Source organism: Acomys minous (assembly GCF_964271855.1).
Source record: "Acomys minous genome assembly, chromosome: 17".
Classification (NCBI taxonomy): Eukaryota; Metazoa; Chordata; class Mammalia; order Rodentia; family Muridae; genus Acomys; species Acomys minous.
The window spans coordinates 26,836,254-26,849,619 of record NC_140500.1 but is presented as its reverse complement, the minus strand read 5'-3'; the positions used below and the strand labels follow the sequence as shown (position 1 = coordinate 26,849,619).

At 47.2% G+C, this 13,366-nt stretch overlaps 1 protein-coding gene across 31 annotated transcripts in view; it reads right to left on the bottom strand.

Annotated features, from left to right (window-relative positions):
• Positions 1–13,366, bottom strand: part of CACNA1C (calcium voltage-gated channel subunit alpha1 C) — a 557,751-nt gene that overhangs the window by 124,553 nt on the left and 419,832 nt on the right. For 17 of the 31 annotated variants that reach the window (XM_084766392.1, XM_084766407.1, XM_084766406.1 and 14 more), the window contains exon 10: positions 604–694. In XM_084766392.1, coding sequence (XP_084622518.1) covers positions 604–694 — 91 coding nt within the window. Of the gene's footprint in view, positions 1–603; positions 695–3,010; positions 3,086–13,366 lie in introns of all 31 variants that reach the window. The other 14 variants (XM_084766402.1, XM_084766399.1, XM_084766397.1 and 11 more) reach the window with 1 other exon arrangement.

Below are 13,366 nucleotides of genomic sequence, written 5' to 3'. Positions count from 1 at the left end.
GCAGGTCAGAGCCACACAGGACCAGCACGGTCATCACCGGCAGTGTAGTTTCTTAGCTGGCGATTTTCTTTGAGGCCATGTTTGTCAGAATGGAAAGGGTGGTCACGTAGCACCAGGGACCCTGACCTACGGGCTGTTATGGAAAAAAGAAGAAGAAGAAGAAGAAGAAGAAGAAGAAGAAGAAGAAGAAGAAGAAGAGGAGGAGGAGGAGGAGGAGGAAAAGGAGGAGGAGAAGGAGGAGGGAGGAGGAGGAAGAGAAGGGAGGAGGAGGAGGAGGAAAGGGAATAAGAGACCCCCCCAAATCTAGACATCATAGCACTCCCTACCCTCTGTTCTTCTCTGGTGGGATGAAAAGGGCTCAGCATCCTTGATTGGCTGCCCTCACAGAAGTGCTGAGGATGGAATTCAACTTGAAGAGCCCACTATCACGTATGAGGCCATATCTTACCCCAGGCCTCTTTTCTCTCCACATAGAACACAGGTGGTCAACTAAAGTTCTGATCCTCCCCTGCAGCGAGGAGCCATACCACTCTATTCCGCGATCCAGCCTCCCAGGCCTTGCCCCAAGAAGAACTCAGTGTTAAATTTGCTGTAAGTACTCACGCAAGCCTGGCTCCACAGTTTTCGCCCTCGATGTCACCTCCAGCCACATTTTCAGTGTTGACAGACTCAGTCTCACTCGTGGGCATGCTCACTGTGAGTGAAGGGGGCATGGAAGGCAATTGAGGGTGGGGAGAGAAAGAGGAGAGAAGAGTGTTAGTGCCTGATACCATCTTAACCCAGGGCTGGCTGGGTACCATCTGCTGGCCTGTCTGTGGGGGGCGGGGCCTGGTGCTGCCCTCAGCAGGCTAGAGAAGTCAATAAGTTGCCAGGACACTGCACATGAGTGGGAATGCAGGAGGGACTCTGGTGATCAGGCCATTTGCCTTACAGGACACATCTGGGTAAAACGGAAGGCTGTATCCTTCCTCTGCCCTCAACCTCGTAGCCTCAGAAAGGCTCTGGAAGTTTCCCACTTGCATCTCAATGACCACAGGGAGAGAAGATCCATAAGACATTGCCCGCTTCTTTCTTTTCAAACCAGCTCTAAAACAATGGCATTTAGGACCACACTTGATGCGATGGGCTTGAGGCAACTAAGCCCCAAATGCAAGTGTTGAGCCTCACACAACATGGCAGACACAAGGAATGGAGGTGTCTAGATGCCAGATCCATAAAATCATTCTTAAATGTGGCTCACAGGGAGACCGCAGGATGCCATCTCCCTTCCCAGAAGCCCCGACACCCCATCTAGAGAGAGACACAAGCTACCCTATTCTCCAGGAGCCAGTCTGCCCAAGCAATGCCCAGCATCTTACTCCAAGGCATCAGCAGGCTAGATTTCCAGGAGGGGGTTGTCTAGCCTAGCCTTTGCATGGTGGCTTAGAGGAGGCCATATCTTTTAGTAGTATTTATTCTATGAAATGAAAGTTCAGCTTAAAAAATTATTCAGAACTACTGTCATCCTTTTAGTGAATATGAATCCCTTATGTTCTTAATTTTTTTTAAATATAGGGTTTTGATATATTCCAAATTGGCTTCACACTTGCAATCCTTCTGCCTTAGCCACCTAAGTGCTGGGATTAGAGCTAGGTACTAAAACACACAGTGAGTCCCTTGGTTTCAGCAATACCTCCTTAGAGAATCCTGGACCAACACTCCTTCTAGAGTAGACTGAGAGGAAGTAAAAAGAAATCCCCAGCTCTTAGCAGGCACAACATCTACAACTAGTGGGAATGTGACACCAGTGACAAGTCTCCATGACTACCGCAGTCCAGGGAGGACTTCCGCTGCTTATATGGTAATGTTGATGATGTGGACCTTCCCCAGTTTCTTCTCTTTTGGTTTAAGACAAGTCAGGTGGATGTGAAGAAACTCATTTCAAGAACATGGAAGACACAGGCAGAAGCCCCGAGACCTGCTATGTTTTGACCGTTCCATGGGGGCAGTTCTGTTTGACTTAGGGCTCTTTCTCAAATAGAGAATGCAGGCATCATCTCATGGATATTAAGGGCTGGATGAGACCATGGAGTTACCCAGCTCTAACGTGTCTTTCACAGGGAAGGAAAGTGAGGGTTAGAGAGTAGGCATGATGGTCAAGGTCCCATGCTATGCCTAGAAAGGACTAGTGGCTGGGCACTGTCCCTGTCCTATGTTCACCTTGATTGCTACAGTACTGACCAAGTCTCTCCTCTACATCTAGGTAAGTCAGAGACTGGGAAGCTGACCCAGGTCATACAACTGGACTGCACAGAATAGCCTGGAATGTTGACCAGTTTCTATAGCATGAACATTCATATCACGGCCTCAGGTCCGAGGGTGAGACTAGTCATTTGAGACAGTTTAGCATTGGGAACTGGGAATGGGGACCCTCAGAGTTTTCCGGGAGTTGCGGACAATCCATAGTAAGTAATAAGCTGTAAAAGTGAGGAGCATTCTGCCTTTCAGTTCATTTATCTTTAGCCACCTCTGACTCTACAGGTCTCCTTCTTGGAAGGGCTGAGCCATATGTAGGAAGCTACCTGACTCTGTGACACTTGGCTCTCAGAAAACCCCTTGTATGTGAGTGGAGCAGTGTTAAAGTGGTAGTGCTAGGCTTGGAAAAACACCAAAATTGGAAAGAAGTGGCTTGGGCCTTAAGAGTAAGCATATAATCTAAAGTCTAGCCACTTTCAGTACCAGTGCTAATTTTGCATTTTAAGTGACTTTGATTTTGGCTGCCACTATCAAAAGGAATGGCTCCATCTTCTATTGGGGAACAGTTGGTGCTGGTTTTCATGCTTGCTGGCTCTATCCAGCAGATAAGATGAGGGTCAGTGGCCTTACACACACACACACACACACACACACACACACACACACACACACACACCACACCCCAACAGATCACATACATATATACACACTAGACATCAAGAGAAGCATTCTCCCAGGACACATGTTTACACACAGAAAGCATAGGAGACATTACCATGGGTTTCTGTAGAGTGACTAAACCAAGCAAACTTCCCTTTCTTCTGATCAAGCAAGGCCGCTGGAACGCCTCCTTTCACAGACAAGATGGCCAGTGTCAAGATCGGGGACAAGACATCAACAGAGAACATGCAATCAGCACAGGAGAAAATAAAACAAAACACAACAAAAACAAAAAACCAGCCCAGTCCTTACATAGAACATTTTTAACTAAAAAACAAAACAAAACAAAACACAAAACAAAACAAAACAAAAAACAAACAAAAACCCAAAACCCAAAACAATGAAAAGCATAAACTAAGACATATGAAAAAACAACAAAACCTGGTGAAACTCTTTAAATCACATGAATTAACAACACACAACAAATGGTTGGTCCTTGGTAAGGCAAATGACGGTCTCAGGAAGAGTCTTCCAACTACACTGGCACACGTAGCTGGAGACTTTGGGAGGAGGCTTCCCAGAAGGCTGTTCCTGGTCCCTCATCACCTGAGGGGGAGGTATCCCTTTTACAGATTTAAGTAGGTAGCTGCTAAGATAAAGCTAGTGCCTCCCACTGGCTAGGTGGCTCAGCTTCTCCTTTACAGGGATCATTAACGCTAGCGACAGTGGGCTCCAGGCCTTCCTTCCCACTTACCCCTGGGTCACATCACTTGTTTATTGATCTACTTGCCCCCTGGTCTAGCTCAGTCATTGTTGTTTCATTCAGTAAGGGGCTATCCAATGCCTCAGTCCTGGTTACAGCCAAAGCATGAATTGCAACTGCTTTACTTTGGATTTCACAAATGCTTACTTTGTTTTATTTTGTATGAACTACACACATAATCCATATACAGCACACTTCGTATTGTTTTCTTTCGAAGAGGAATAACCTGGGAGTCTGGATCAACTACAGAATATCTAAGCTGTCCTTGGAATCTACTTTTCATCAGGGTTAAGTTTCCTGTGCACAGAAAGTCTTGGGCTCCTCTCCAGTCCGCGCTTAAGTGAAGGGGAAGGAGTTACGGGAAAGAGTGAAGCTCTCCTGCAACGTGCAAGCAGGATGGTCCGTGTCATGCCATGGCCTGAGGTCCTGAGAGCCAATGCTTTAGCTAACTCCCCAGAAAGGCTGTTTCTCCTGATAACACTCACGCCTGTGTGCCTCTGGGAAGCTACAAAGGCAGCTGCTGGAAATAAGCGACGGGCACGTACTGACCACAGCTTACTAGTGAGGAACAGCAGTGGATGTGGGTAGGGCGTTACCGGACAGTCCTACAAGAAAGTGTGTGCTCAGAAGAGGAACAGGCGAGTGGCCCCATGCACTGCAGGGAAGGCTGTGCAGCAGGCAGCATCTGTCATCCTAGTGCCCTGAAACTCAGATTATATGCTTGGTAGTGGTGATTTTATTTCTTATTAGTGGGGATTTAGAAGTATAGCTCCTCTTAGAAAGGGCTCAAACTTACTGCCAACCTATAGGAAGTTCCACGTCTCTAGACTTCCATCTGCAAGACACGGTGTGGTATAAACAGCAACTCTCAACTCAGGGCAGGAGCTTCTCTTTCTTCACAAACAAACAAACAAACAAACAAACACAAACCCCTCCCTGAATCAAGCACTAGAAGTGAGTTGGCTCCCATTTCCCTACATTTTAAAGCAAGAACAAGAATTTAAGAGAGAATGAAAGCCCCGTGACGACTGTGCTTTTAGTGCAGGTGTGAAAGAGAGAGAGAGAGAGGGCTGTTTATAGCCATGCCTCCCTACACTCCTGCGGTTAGCGTGAGGGCAGACGGGCTCTAGTCTATGGCTCAAAGCTCAAAGACCTGTCAAATAGCAGCAGCATCCCGCATTTGGCTTGACACGAGAGTGTCACATCTCATTTGGTTTTGGAAACAACTGTATGAGAACTTTAAAAGCCGTAGGAAGAACTCGATAAATATATGGGTGTTCAGATGTAACCAAATGTGTGCCTGCTTGTGTGTATGCTGTTATAGCCTGTGTATGTATATAAAGGTCAGAGGTCAATCTCAAGTGTCTACTGGGACCTGGACTTTGCCAACTTGGCTAGGATGGCTGGTGAGCAAGGCCCAGGTACCCACTTGTCTCTGTCTCCCTGTGCCCATCGCCATGCCCAGGGTTTGGTGCAGGTGCTGAGGCTCACTCTTAGCTCCTCATGCTTGCAAGGCCAGCACTGGATGGGCCATCTTCCCAGCTCAATGAAGCAGCTTTGAAAGAAGATGCCAAAGAATACAACCTAGAGATGAAGCTCATTGTCTGACTTTACCGCTAACAGGAGTTATCGTCGAATGTGGACCTCTGGGATTTGGGGGAGAAGGTCTCAAAACAAAACAAAACAAAACAAAAATAAAGATTTCATAAGAAACCACCCACAGTTGTCATTGCAAGTGACGGGTGGCATCTCTGTTAGTTATAGCAGCAATGGCTAAAATGAGTTGGATAGCTCCCACTCTTTCTTTTTTTTTAAATTTAACACATGGGGTCCTACGATGCTGCCAGGGTGGCTGAGCTCCTGAACTTAAAGCATCCTTCATCAGCCTCCCAGCTAGTTAGGAGCCATGGTGCCTACTTAGGCAATATCTTGTCAACAGCTCATTTTATGAGCTGTTATGAGTTGGAATGTCCTCACCCTCCATCCTGTTAAACAGCTACTCTGTGGCCACTCTTTCCTTGAATGGCACTTGGCTGTCTGTTTCTGCGTCTCAGGAGAGGTGCACAACTGTTGTCTCTCCTCAGCTTGCGTGGAGAACACCTGGGTGGATGCTGTGGGAATTGTAATGAATTACAATTGTCTCCACATATAATTTCCCCATGAGATAACATGGAAACCACACACTTATATAGTTCAGGGGAGGTATGTTAGTTAGATCTAAGTGTTGCTCAGACTGGTGCTCCCTGGCATGTTTGGGTTTTGAAACCCTCTGAAATTTTGTCCACTGAACTTCTGGGCCTCTGCCATGAGACACCATGTATTGTGTTTGTAGTGAGGTGGTGCAGCTCATCTGCAGCCTTTCTGCAGTTATGGGCAACAGGGATTCAATTAGACTGTCCTCCAACAGGGATGCTGAAAGCTCATGGACCTCATGTTCCCCTTCAAGAAGCCAATTCCCCGTAAAAGCACAGCTCACCTCTGGATAGACCCTCAGGAAACAAATCCCCAAGTGGCAGAGCTGATCCAGACCGCACCAGTGAATCAACTTTGTTCAGCCATCCCAACATCAACACTGTATGTATGTATGTATGTATGTATGTATGTATGTATGTATACGCACACACACACATATACATATATACATATGCATTGAAAGACAGACAAATGAATCCCCAGAATTACTCAGAGGGGCTTGACAAAGGGTTTGAGAATCAAAGTACTTATGCTTTGGTAAAGGAAAATGTCAACATGTTCACTTAGCAAAAGAAATGGAAAGGCCCTTTTTTGGGGGGGAGTTCCTTCCTTTTCTTTCTTCTTTCTCCACCTCAAGGCTTGGGAGGGACACATGGAGAAACAGTCACACAGAAGACATCAGGGCTGGCCCTGTCTCAGATATATTCTCACCACCTAAGAAGCAGCAGAGGGTGTGAAAGGAATTTGGGGAGAAAGATGAAACCTTCGGGACCCCCAAACAACTCTGACTTCGTCCGAGGTGTGGGGGTGTTCTAAAGTCTTCGTATGAGGAGGGATGGCTAGCCTTTCATGAAACTTGCAAAGAAAAACATTGTCTTCAGTTTGCAGTGTAGCTGTTAGGCCATTATCCAGCCTCAGAGAGCTCACCTGCTAGCTGCACCCCTTTACCTTCCCTGTTAGGGAAGGGTTAGTTACCACACCAACATGGACATTACTGGCAGAGGCTGAAGGGGTTTGGACACCACCCTGGATTTCCCCGTGAGGCAGGATGCTGGCGGGAGTCCCGGGTGACTCTTGGCATTCAGCCTGCTGGGTCGTAATGGCTCAGGTCCATCCACTCCTACATAGAGCCTTGCCATTTACTTGGCCAGATGCCAATTTTATTACATTTTTATATTAAAAATGGTATATCTAGCATTTGTTTCCTCAAAGTACTGATGACAGACAGTATGGCTAGCACACAAAAGAATCCCTCGTGCCGGGCCTCACAGACGACTCCCTTTAACTCGGCCATCTCATTTGCTATGGGTTATGTCCCCTGAAGCTCACATGCTGATATTTAAAACCCTCTTAACCAGAATGGACTGTTTTAGGAGACAGGGTCTTTAAACATGTAATTTAATTAAAATGAGGTCACAAGGTGAAGCACCTAATCTAACAGACTTGCATCCTAATAAAACAAAAGTTTTGGACACAGTGGTGGAGAGAGAGAGAGAGAGAGGGAGAGAGAGAGAGAGAGAGAGAGAGAGAGAGAGAGAGAGAGAGGGAGGTAGGTAGGTAGAGAGAGAGAGAGAGAGAGAGAGAGAGAGAGAGAGAGAGAGAGAGGGAGGGAGGTAGGTAGAGAGAGAGAGAGAGAGAGAGAGAGAGAGAGAGAGAGAGAGAGAGAGAGAGAGAGAGATATCATGGGAAGAAACAAAGTAAAGACAATGCTTATAAGCCAAGGAGAGAGGGAGAGAGGCCGACAATGGGCTCCTCCCTCACAGCCTCTGAGGAGCCAGCATACCCTACACCTTGATCTCAGATTCCAGCCTCAGGGGTCAGAAAGACAATCCGTTTCTGTCATTTAAGTCAGCAGTGCTTCATTAGGCATCTGAGGCTGGGATGCTACCCACTTCCACCCTGAAGAATTCTCCAGGAAGGAGGAGCTACCTCACCACTGTTCCTGGATGCACTGTCTCCCAGCCTGCTGGGCTTCTGTCTGCATGGCGTCATCATCCAGCACCCACCCTTTCTCCTGGGAGGGTCTGGTCCCTTCATTACATATCTGTAGATCTGTAAACTACTGCTTTAAAGGCAGGTCTAGCCTATCACTTGTGCTGTGAATAAAGTTTTACTGGGTCCTGGCAGCGGCAGTCTCTGGATGCTGTTTCCTGGTCACTTCACTTTAAAGAGCAGAGCTGAGGAACCTGCAGTGGGCACTGTAGGGCCTGCAAAGCCAGGGACACTGGCTGGCTGTACTACCACAGGCAGTGCTGATCCCCTATCTACTCGCTCGCTCGTTCTTGGAAGCCGAGTTCTAGCCTCTGGTGGCTTCCAGAACCATCCACTACCCAGAGTCTTTCCTTCTCACCTATTAGAGAATCTGTATCGCTTACAAAACGAAACTAAGTAGAACTTAAATGCCAGTGTCTGTCTCATCCTCTACCAACCACATGGTGTCAGGGAAGTTATTTAGCCTTCCTGAACTCACATTTCCTCCTCCACAGAAAGATCGTGATATTATTCTTTAAAGACATTTTGGTATGGGTTAAATAAAATAATATTTGTAAAAAGAACTTTGTAAAAATGGTTACTGACATAAACACTCTCTAGTATTACCAACTACTTTTAAACTAAAAAAAAAAAGTTTTCTATTTCCTAAGTGTTAGATTTGTCTCCTTAAGTAACCCAAACTTTCTCAAGCCTTGGGACTTAATCTTGGAATTCTTTGAACTCATAGTCTGATTTTTTTAAAAAAAGGATTTATTTATTTATTTTATGTATGAGTGCTCTATCTGCCTGTACAGTTGCTTGCCAGAAGAAGGCATCGGGGTCCAGTATAGATGGTTGTGAGCCACCACGTAGTTGCTGGGAATCGAACTCAGGACCTATGGAAGAGCAGACAGTGTTCTTAACCACTGAGCCATCTCTCCAGCCCCTCATAGTCTGATTCTATGGAACCATAGCAGCAATGTTCAGGACTGCCACAGTTGTCAGGTTTCTCTTATATGCTACCTATGTGTCCCTCGTGCAGTGGACTCCTGGGGGCTGACCTTTGTAAGACCATATCAAAGAGTCTTTTTCTTAGGCTGGCCAGTGGGAAGCACTAGCAAGGGTCTGTAGGTAGTTCAGAGGAGCTGGTGCTCATGTCCCATCTGCTACTCCTGGGCATAGGCTGCACTGGTTGTAGTTTGATGCCAACAGCCACGGATCTGGCCACACAGCCCTCTCCACACAGCTGCTCTCTCAGCTGCTTGGAAGCACTCTCTCCTTGTACATGCAGGCCGATAGAAACAGCTCCCCTACTGGTACTTTTGGGTACTGCTCTGATGTCCTGAATCCCCTGCCCTACCATCTTTATCAAAATCTCCTTAAACCAGCTGTCTAAAAGCACTCTCTGGGAGGTCCTGACAGATGTGCTCCTAGGGTGCCGTGTAAGGACATCAATCTCCAGTGACAAACCAGTGGAAGATATGTGCCTGAGGGGGAAGCTGGTGCATGGCAGAGAATGAGTCCAGGGCTTACAGCCACATCAGATAAAGCGCAGACAGCTTGCTCATGTCCACACTGCGCAGATAACTGGTGGCTCACTATGGTACAGGGCTGCATAGCTTGGGCAGGAAGGAGGCGGATATCCTGGCTGTGGATGCCACTCTAGTGATTCTTGGGATGAGCGGCAGCATATACCATGTGATGGCCTTTTCTTTCACAGATTTCTATGATTGACAAATCAAACACATAGCCAGAGATCTCTTGCTGTGCTAGCTTGCACCCAACTTGAAATCCAGGGTCTGCCACCCCCAGTGCCATGAGTCTGGGACATATCAAGGTACTTTTGTCCTTGGACACTGCCTAGTTCCAGAGCACTGATGCATTTCATGATGAGCTATAATCCTGTGCACCTCGTCTCTTATGCGGGTGGATTCATCTAGGCAATTAATGAAAGGCTTTCTAAGGAAAGTGTGGATAGGAAGAGCCCAAGGTTACAAAGAAAAGAGGATGGAGGCGGTGAGAGAGAAGAGACACACAAAGGGGAACCAGGTGACAGCAGCCTGCCCGAGTAGGAAGGGTCACAGGAAAAAGTACCACCACTTCCAGAACCTTCTCAATCACTTCCTGTCAGCTCATCTCAGCTTCTGCCACATAAGCAATTAATACCAGGCTGCTCTCAAGCCGACAAGGTAAATATAAAGCAAGATTAAATATTAAGAATTCAGAGACTTGATACTCTATGAGCATATACAGGGGGAAGAAGTACCCCTCAGTCACAGTCATAGGGGAAGGGAATAAGGGGAAAATGGGAGGGAGGGAGGAATGGGAGGATACAAGGGATGGGATAACAATTGAGATGTAATATGAATAAATTAATAAAATATATTAAAAATAAATAAATAAATTAATTAATTAAAAAAAGAATTCAAAACAAAGAGGCTCTATTTATTAAAAAGGTGCAATACAGGTTTGGTGTGCCATCATCACCATCATGGCTGCTGCTACCTGGGAGGAGGTATAAATGGCTGCCCTGGGTCTGCAGCTACAACCAACACTGCCATGATCCCAGCACGTTACAAGCACCCAGTACTCCAAGCAGGGGTCGGGGCTGTGGGAGAGTGAATGGAACAGGAGGAGGAGGAAGGGGGTTTCAGCTACATCTGACAAGCTGCTGAATGTGGGTGCATGCCCCTCCTTTCCTTTCCCACAATGCCTGCCTTCATCAGGGGTGACAGGTCCAGGCACAGTTCATCTGCAGCCCACAGGGAAGCGGCACAGATCCTCTGCACACAGGCAGAGTGGCCCTTTCGCAGGGCTCCTCTGTGAATCCAGTTACTTTAAGCATAAGGTTCTTCCTAGGCTTAATGCATCCGGCATGATATGAAAGAAAAGAAAAGAAGTTGTAAGCCAGGTGTGGTGGCATATGCTAATTTGTAGAGGATCACTGTCCCCTTCCTGGCTAGGTGTCAGGTGGCTGCTAAGAGGAGAGTGCTAAGTAGTAAAGAGCCAGGGCACTCTCTTCATCCTTGGCTGAGGTCTGTAGCTCTGTAGCTTCCCTGTGCTGGTCTGGGGGGCTGGGGGTGCAACACTGCTGGTGGCACTGCTAATTATCCTTGCGTGGGTGATTACTCACTCTAATTGCTTTGCTTTCTCTCTCCTTCTCAACTACCTCATGCTTCTGCTAGCAGCTATACTTTTGAAAGTATCTCCTGCCTTTCCCCCATTGGTCAGTTTTCCCATCGCCCCTCCTGCCTCCGAAGCACTATGCTGTTACAACAGCCTGTGGTTGCCGCTGCAGCTTTACGTTCCTGCTGTGGTTATAGAGTGCCAGGCCAGCCCCTCCTTCCCCCACCCCCACCCCCCACCGTTGTCCAGTCTCTCTATGCCTGACCTCTCTCATCCTTCCATGCTTACAGCCAGTTATTATTACTCCCACAATGCAAGGGAGCTGCCTAAATTTGCCCAAGAAGCCCTCAGTGCTGTTACACAGCTCGCTAACATCTGTCTGCCCCCACTGTCCACAAGACTGACCCTGCCCTCCCTTCCTGGAAGTCCCTTGCACCATGACCAGGACTCTATCTATCCTGTGATGGCTTGGTCTCAGATACAGACTTCTGGCTCCAAAGCTCATGGTTCTCTGCTTCCCGTCTCCTCCCTAGGCTAGCCTTACATCCATTCTGGAAGAGTGGACTCAAAGAGGTGTCCAGCACTAGAGTGGGCATTAAGAGAGTTGGAAAGCCCAAAGAGATGCTGATCTGTGTATGAACTTTACAGAGCAGGAAACTGAGGTTCAGGGACGGGGAAGGGAAGGGTTGTCGGAGGACACTGAGCTAGTTCATATTGAAGTCAGAAACCAAGGCTCCTGACTTGCTCTCTGGGACTGTCTCATGGGCCTCCTTGCTCTGTCTCAGCCAGAGAGAGATGTGGAGTGGATTTGAGGTCCAGGGGTATACACTTCGGGGAGACCAGTGTGGTGTGTGCCTCCTTTAAGCAACCACCCATTCTCAAGCAAATGAGCTGAACCTGACCTTTTCCACTGAAAATGGAGAGATAATCCCACCCCTCTGGGAGGGCTTGGTGAGGATTAAAGAGAGTAAACCTAAGGTGGCCTTAATTAATCATGGCTGTCAGTCACACTAATGAAAGACAACAGTGGACACCGGGCAGTGCAAAAAACAGAGTGAAGGCTGACACAAAGAATCTCAGGAATCGTGTCTCAAAGGGCAGCAGGAATCTGAGCACTTGGTGGCCACGGCAGATGTCTCAGGGGAGTCCCTGAGCATCACTGTAGCTGCCTGGTCCACTGGGAGTTGACTGTTTCTCATCTCTGCTGTCTTCTTACCGTGAACTGTTAGGGAAAGTTCCTGTGGTGTGCTAACAGAAACTCCCCCACAGCACGGTCTCATCCTGGATAAGCCTTATGAAAAGACTGCAAAAAGTCTCAGACCTTGGCTAACATGAAGATTTGAGCACAGCAGGAAAAAGAGGGCTTCTCCGGCTCTCCATTGTGCCTCTTGAAAAAAAATTTTTTTTTGAAACAAGGTCTGTCTACAGCTTTGACTCTCAGTCCTCCTGACTCAGCCTCCCAAGTGTGCCAACACAGTGGGCTTGGGTTCTTTTTCTTTTGTTAACCTTAAGCTGAGCCATGGCTGTGGCAGAGACCGGGCTCTGCTCTTCTAGCCTGATCTCTATAGTGTCAGAAGAGTTCCTGTGACCACCATCTGGGCTCCGCTGTGGGCCATCTGGCTTTGCCAGCTAATCAGCGAGGTCAAGCTGACATCTTGGAAGAAGACTACCACAGATTTCTGTTTTAACTAGAAAGAGATTTAGAGTCTAGGAACCAGGAACAGGGCGATGCACGGCTACGGCTCCAGTCTGGTTTTAAGTAGATTATAATCAGAGTGTATTTTTCAATATGCAACAACTGGGTTAGTCTAATGACAAATGCCATCCCCAACTATTGCCAGAGCAATATGCCATTTCCACCAGGAGTGAAGTTTCCTGGGCAGATTAAGACATGGAAAATAATTTTGGGCTATCAAGAATTCCCTTCAGTCTCACTGATCAGATTAAACTTAGCTACGGAAAGAGGAATTTGCAAATTAGATGCTGTTCTCTATTTATTACCAAAATGGTTGCTTTCCACTCCATCCAGGAGGTATAGTGGAGACCTCATTAGGTCTCAGCTGGCGATAACATTCACTCCATAAATCAATCTCCTTTGCAAGCCAGTGAATGAAATGAGTATTACGCTGAAGACCACATGGTGGATGAAACCAAACTTCAGCCCCCTTTGAAGGAAGCGGGATCAGCCTTTTCTAGCCTTAAATGCCTTCAGTGTCTGGATCCAAAGAAGCCATGGGGCTTTATATTCACTAGTCTCTTGGCCATTTGCCAACGGCTGTTCTTGGCTGGCTAGCTGGTGTTCCCGAGACAGAGTGAAAAGGGACAGCTAATTCCAGAACCCAACCTTCACATATTTGAAGAAGAAAGGGAGAAAAGATAAGCGTGCGAAGACAAACATTATGGAATAGTTTTGCCCTC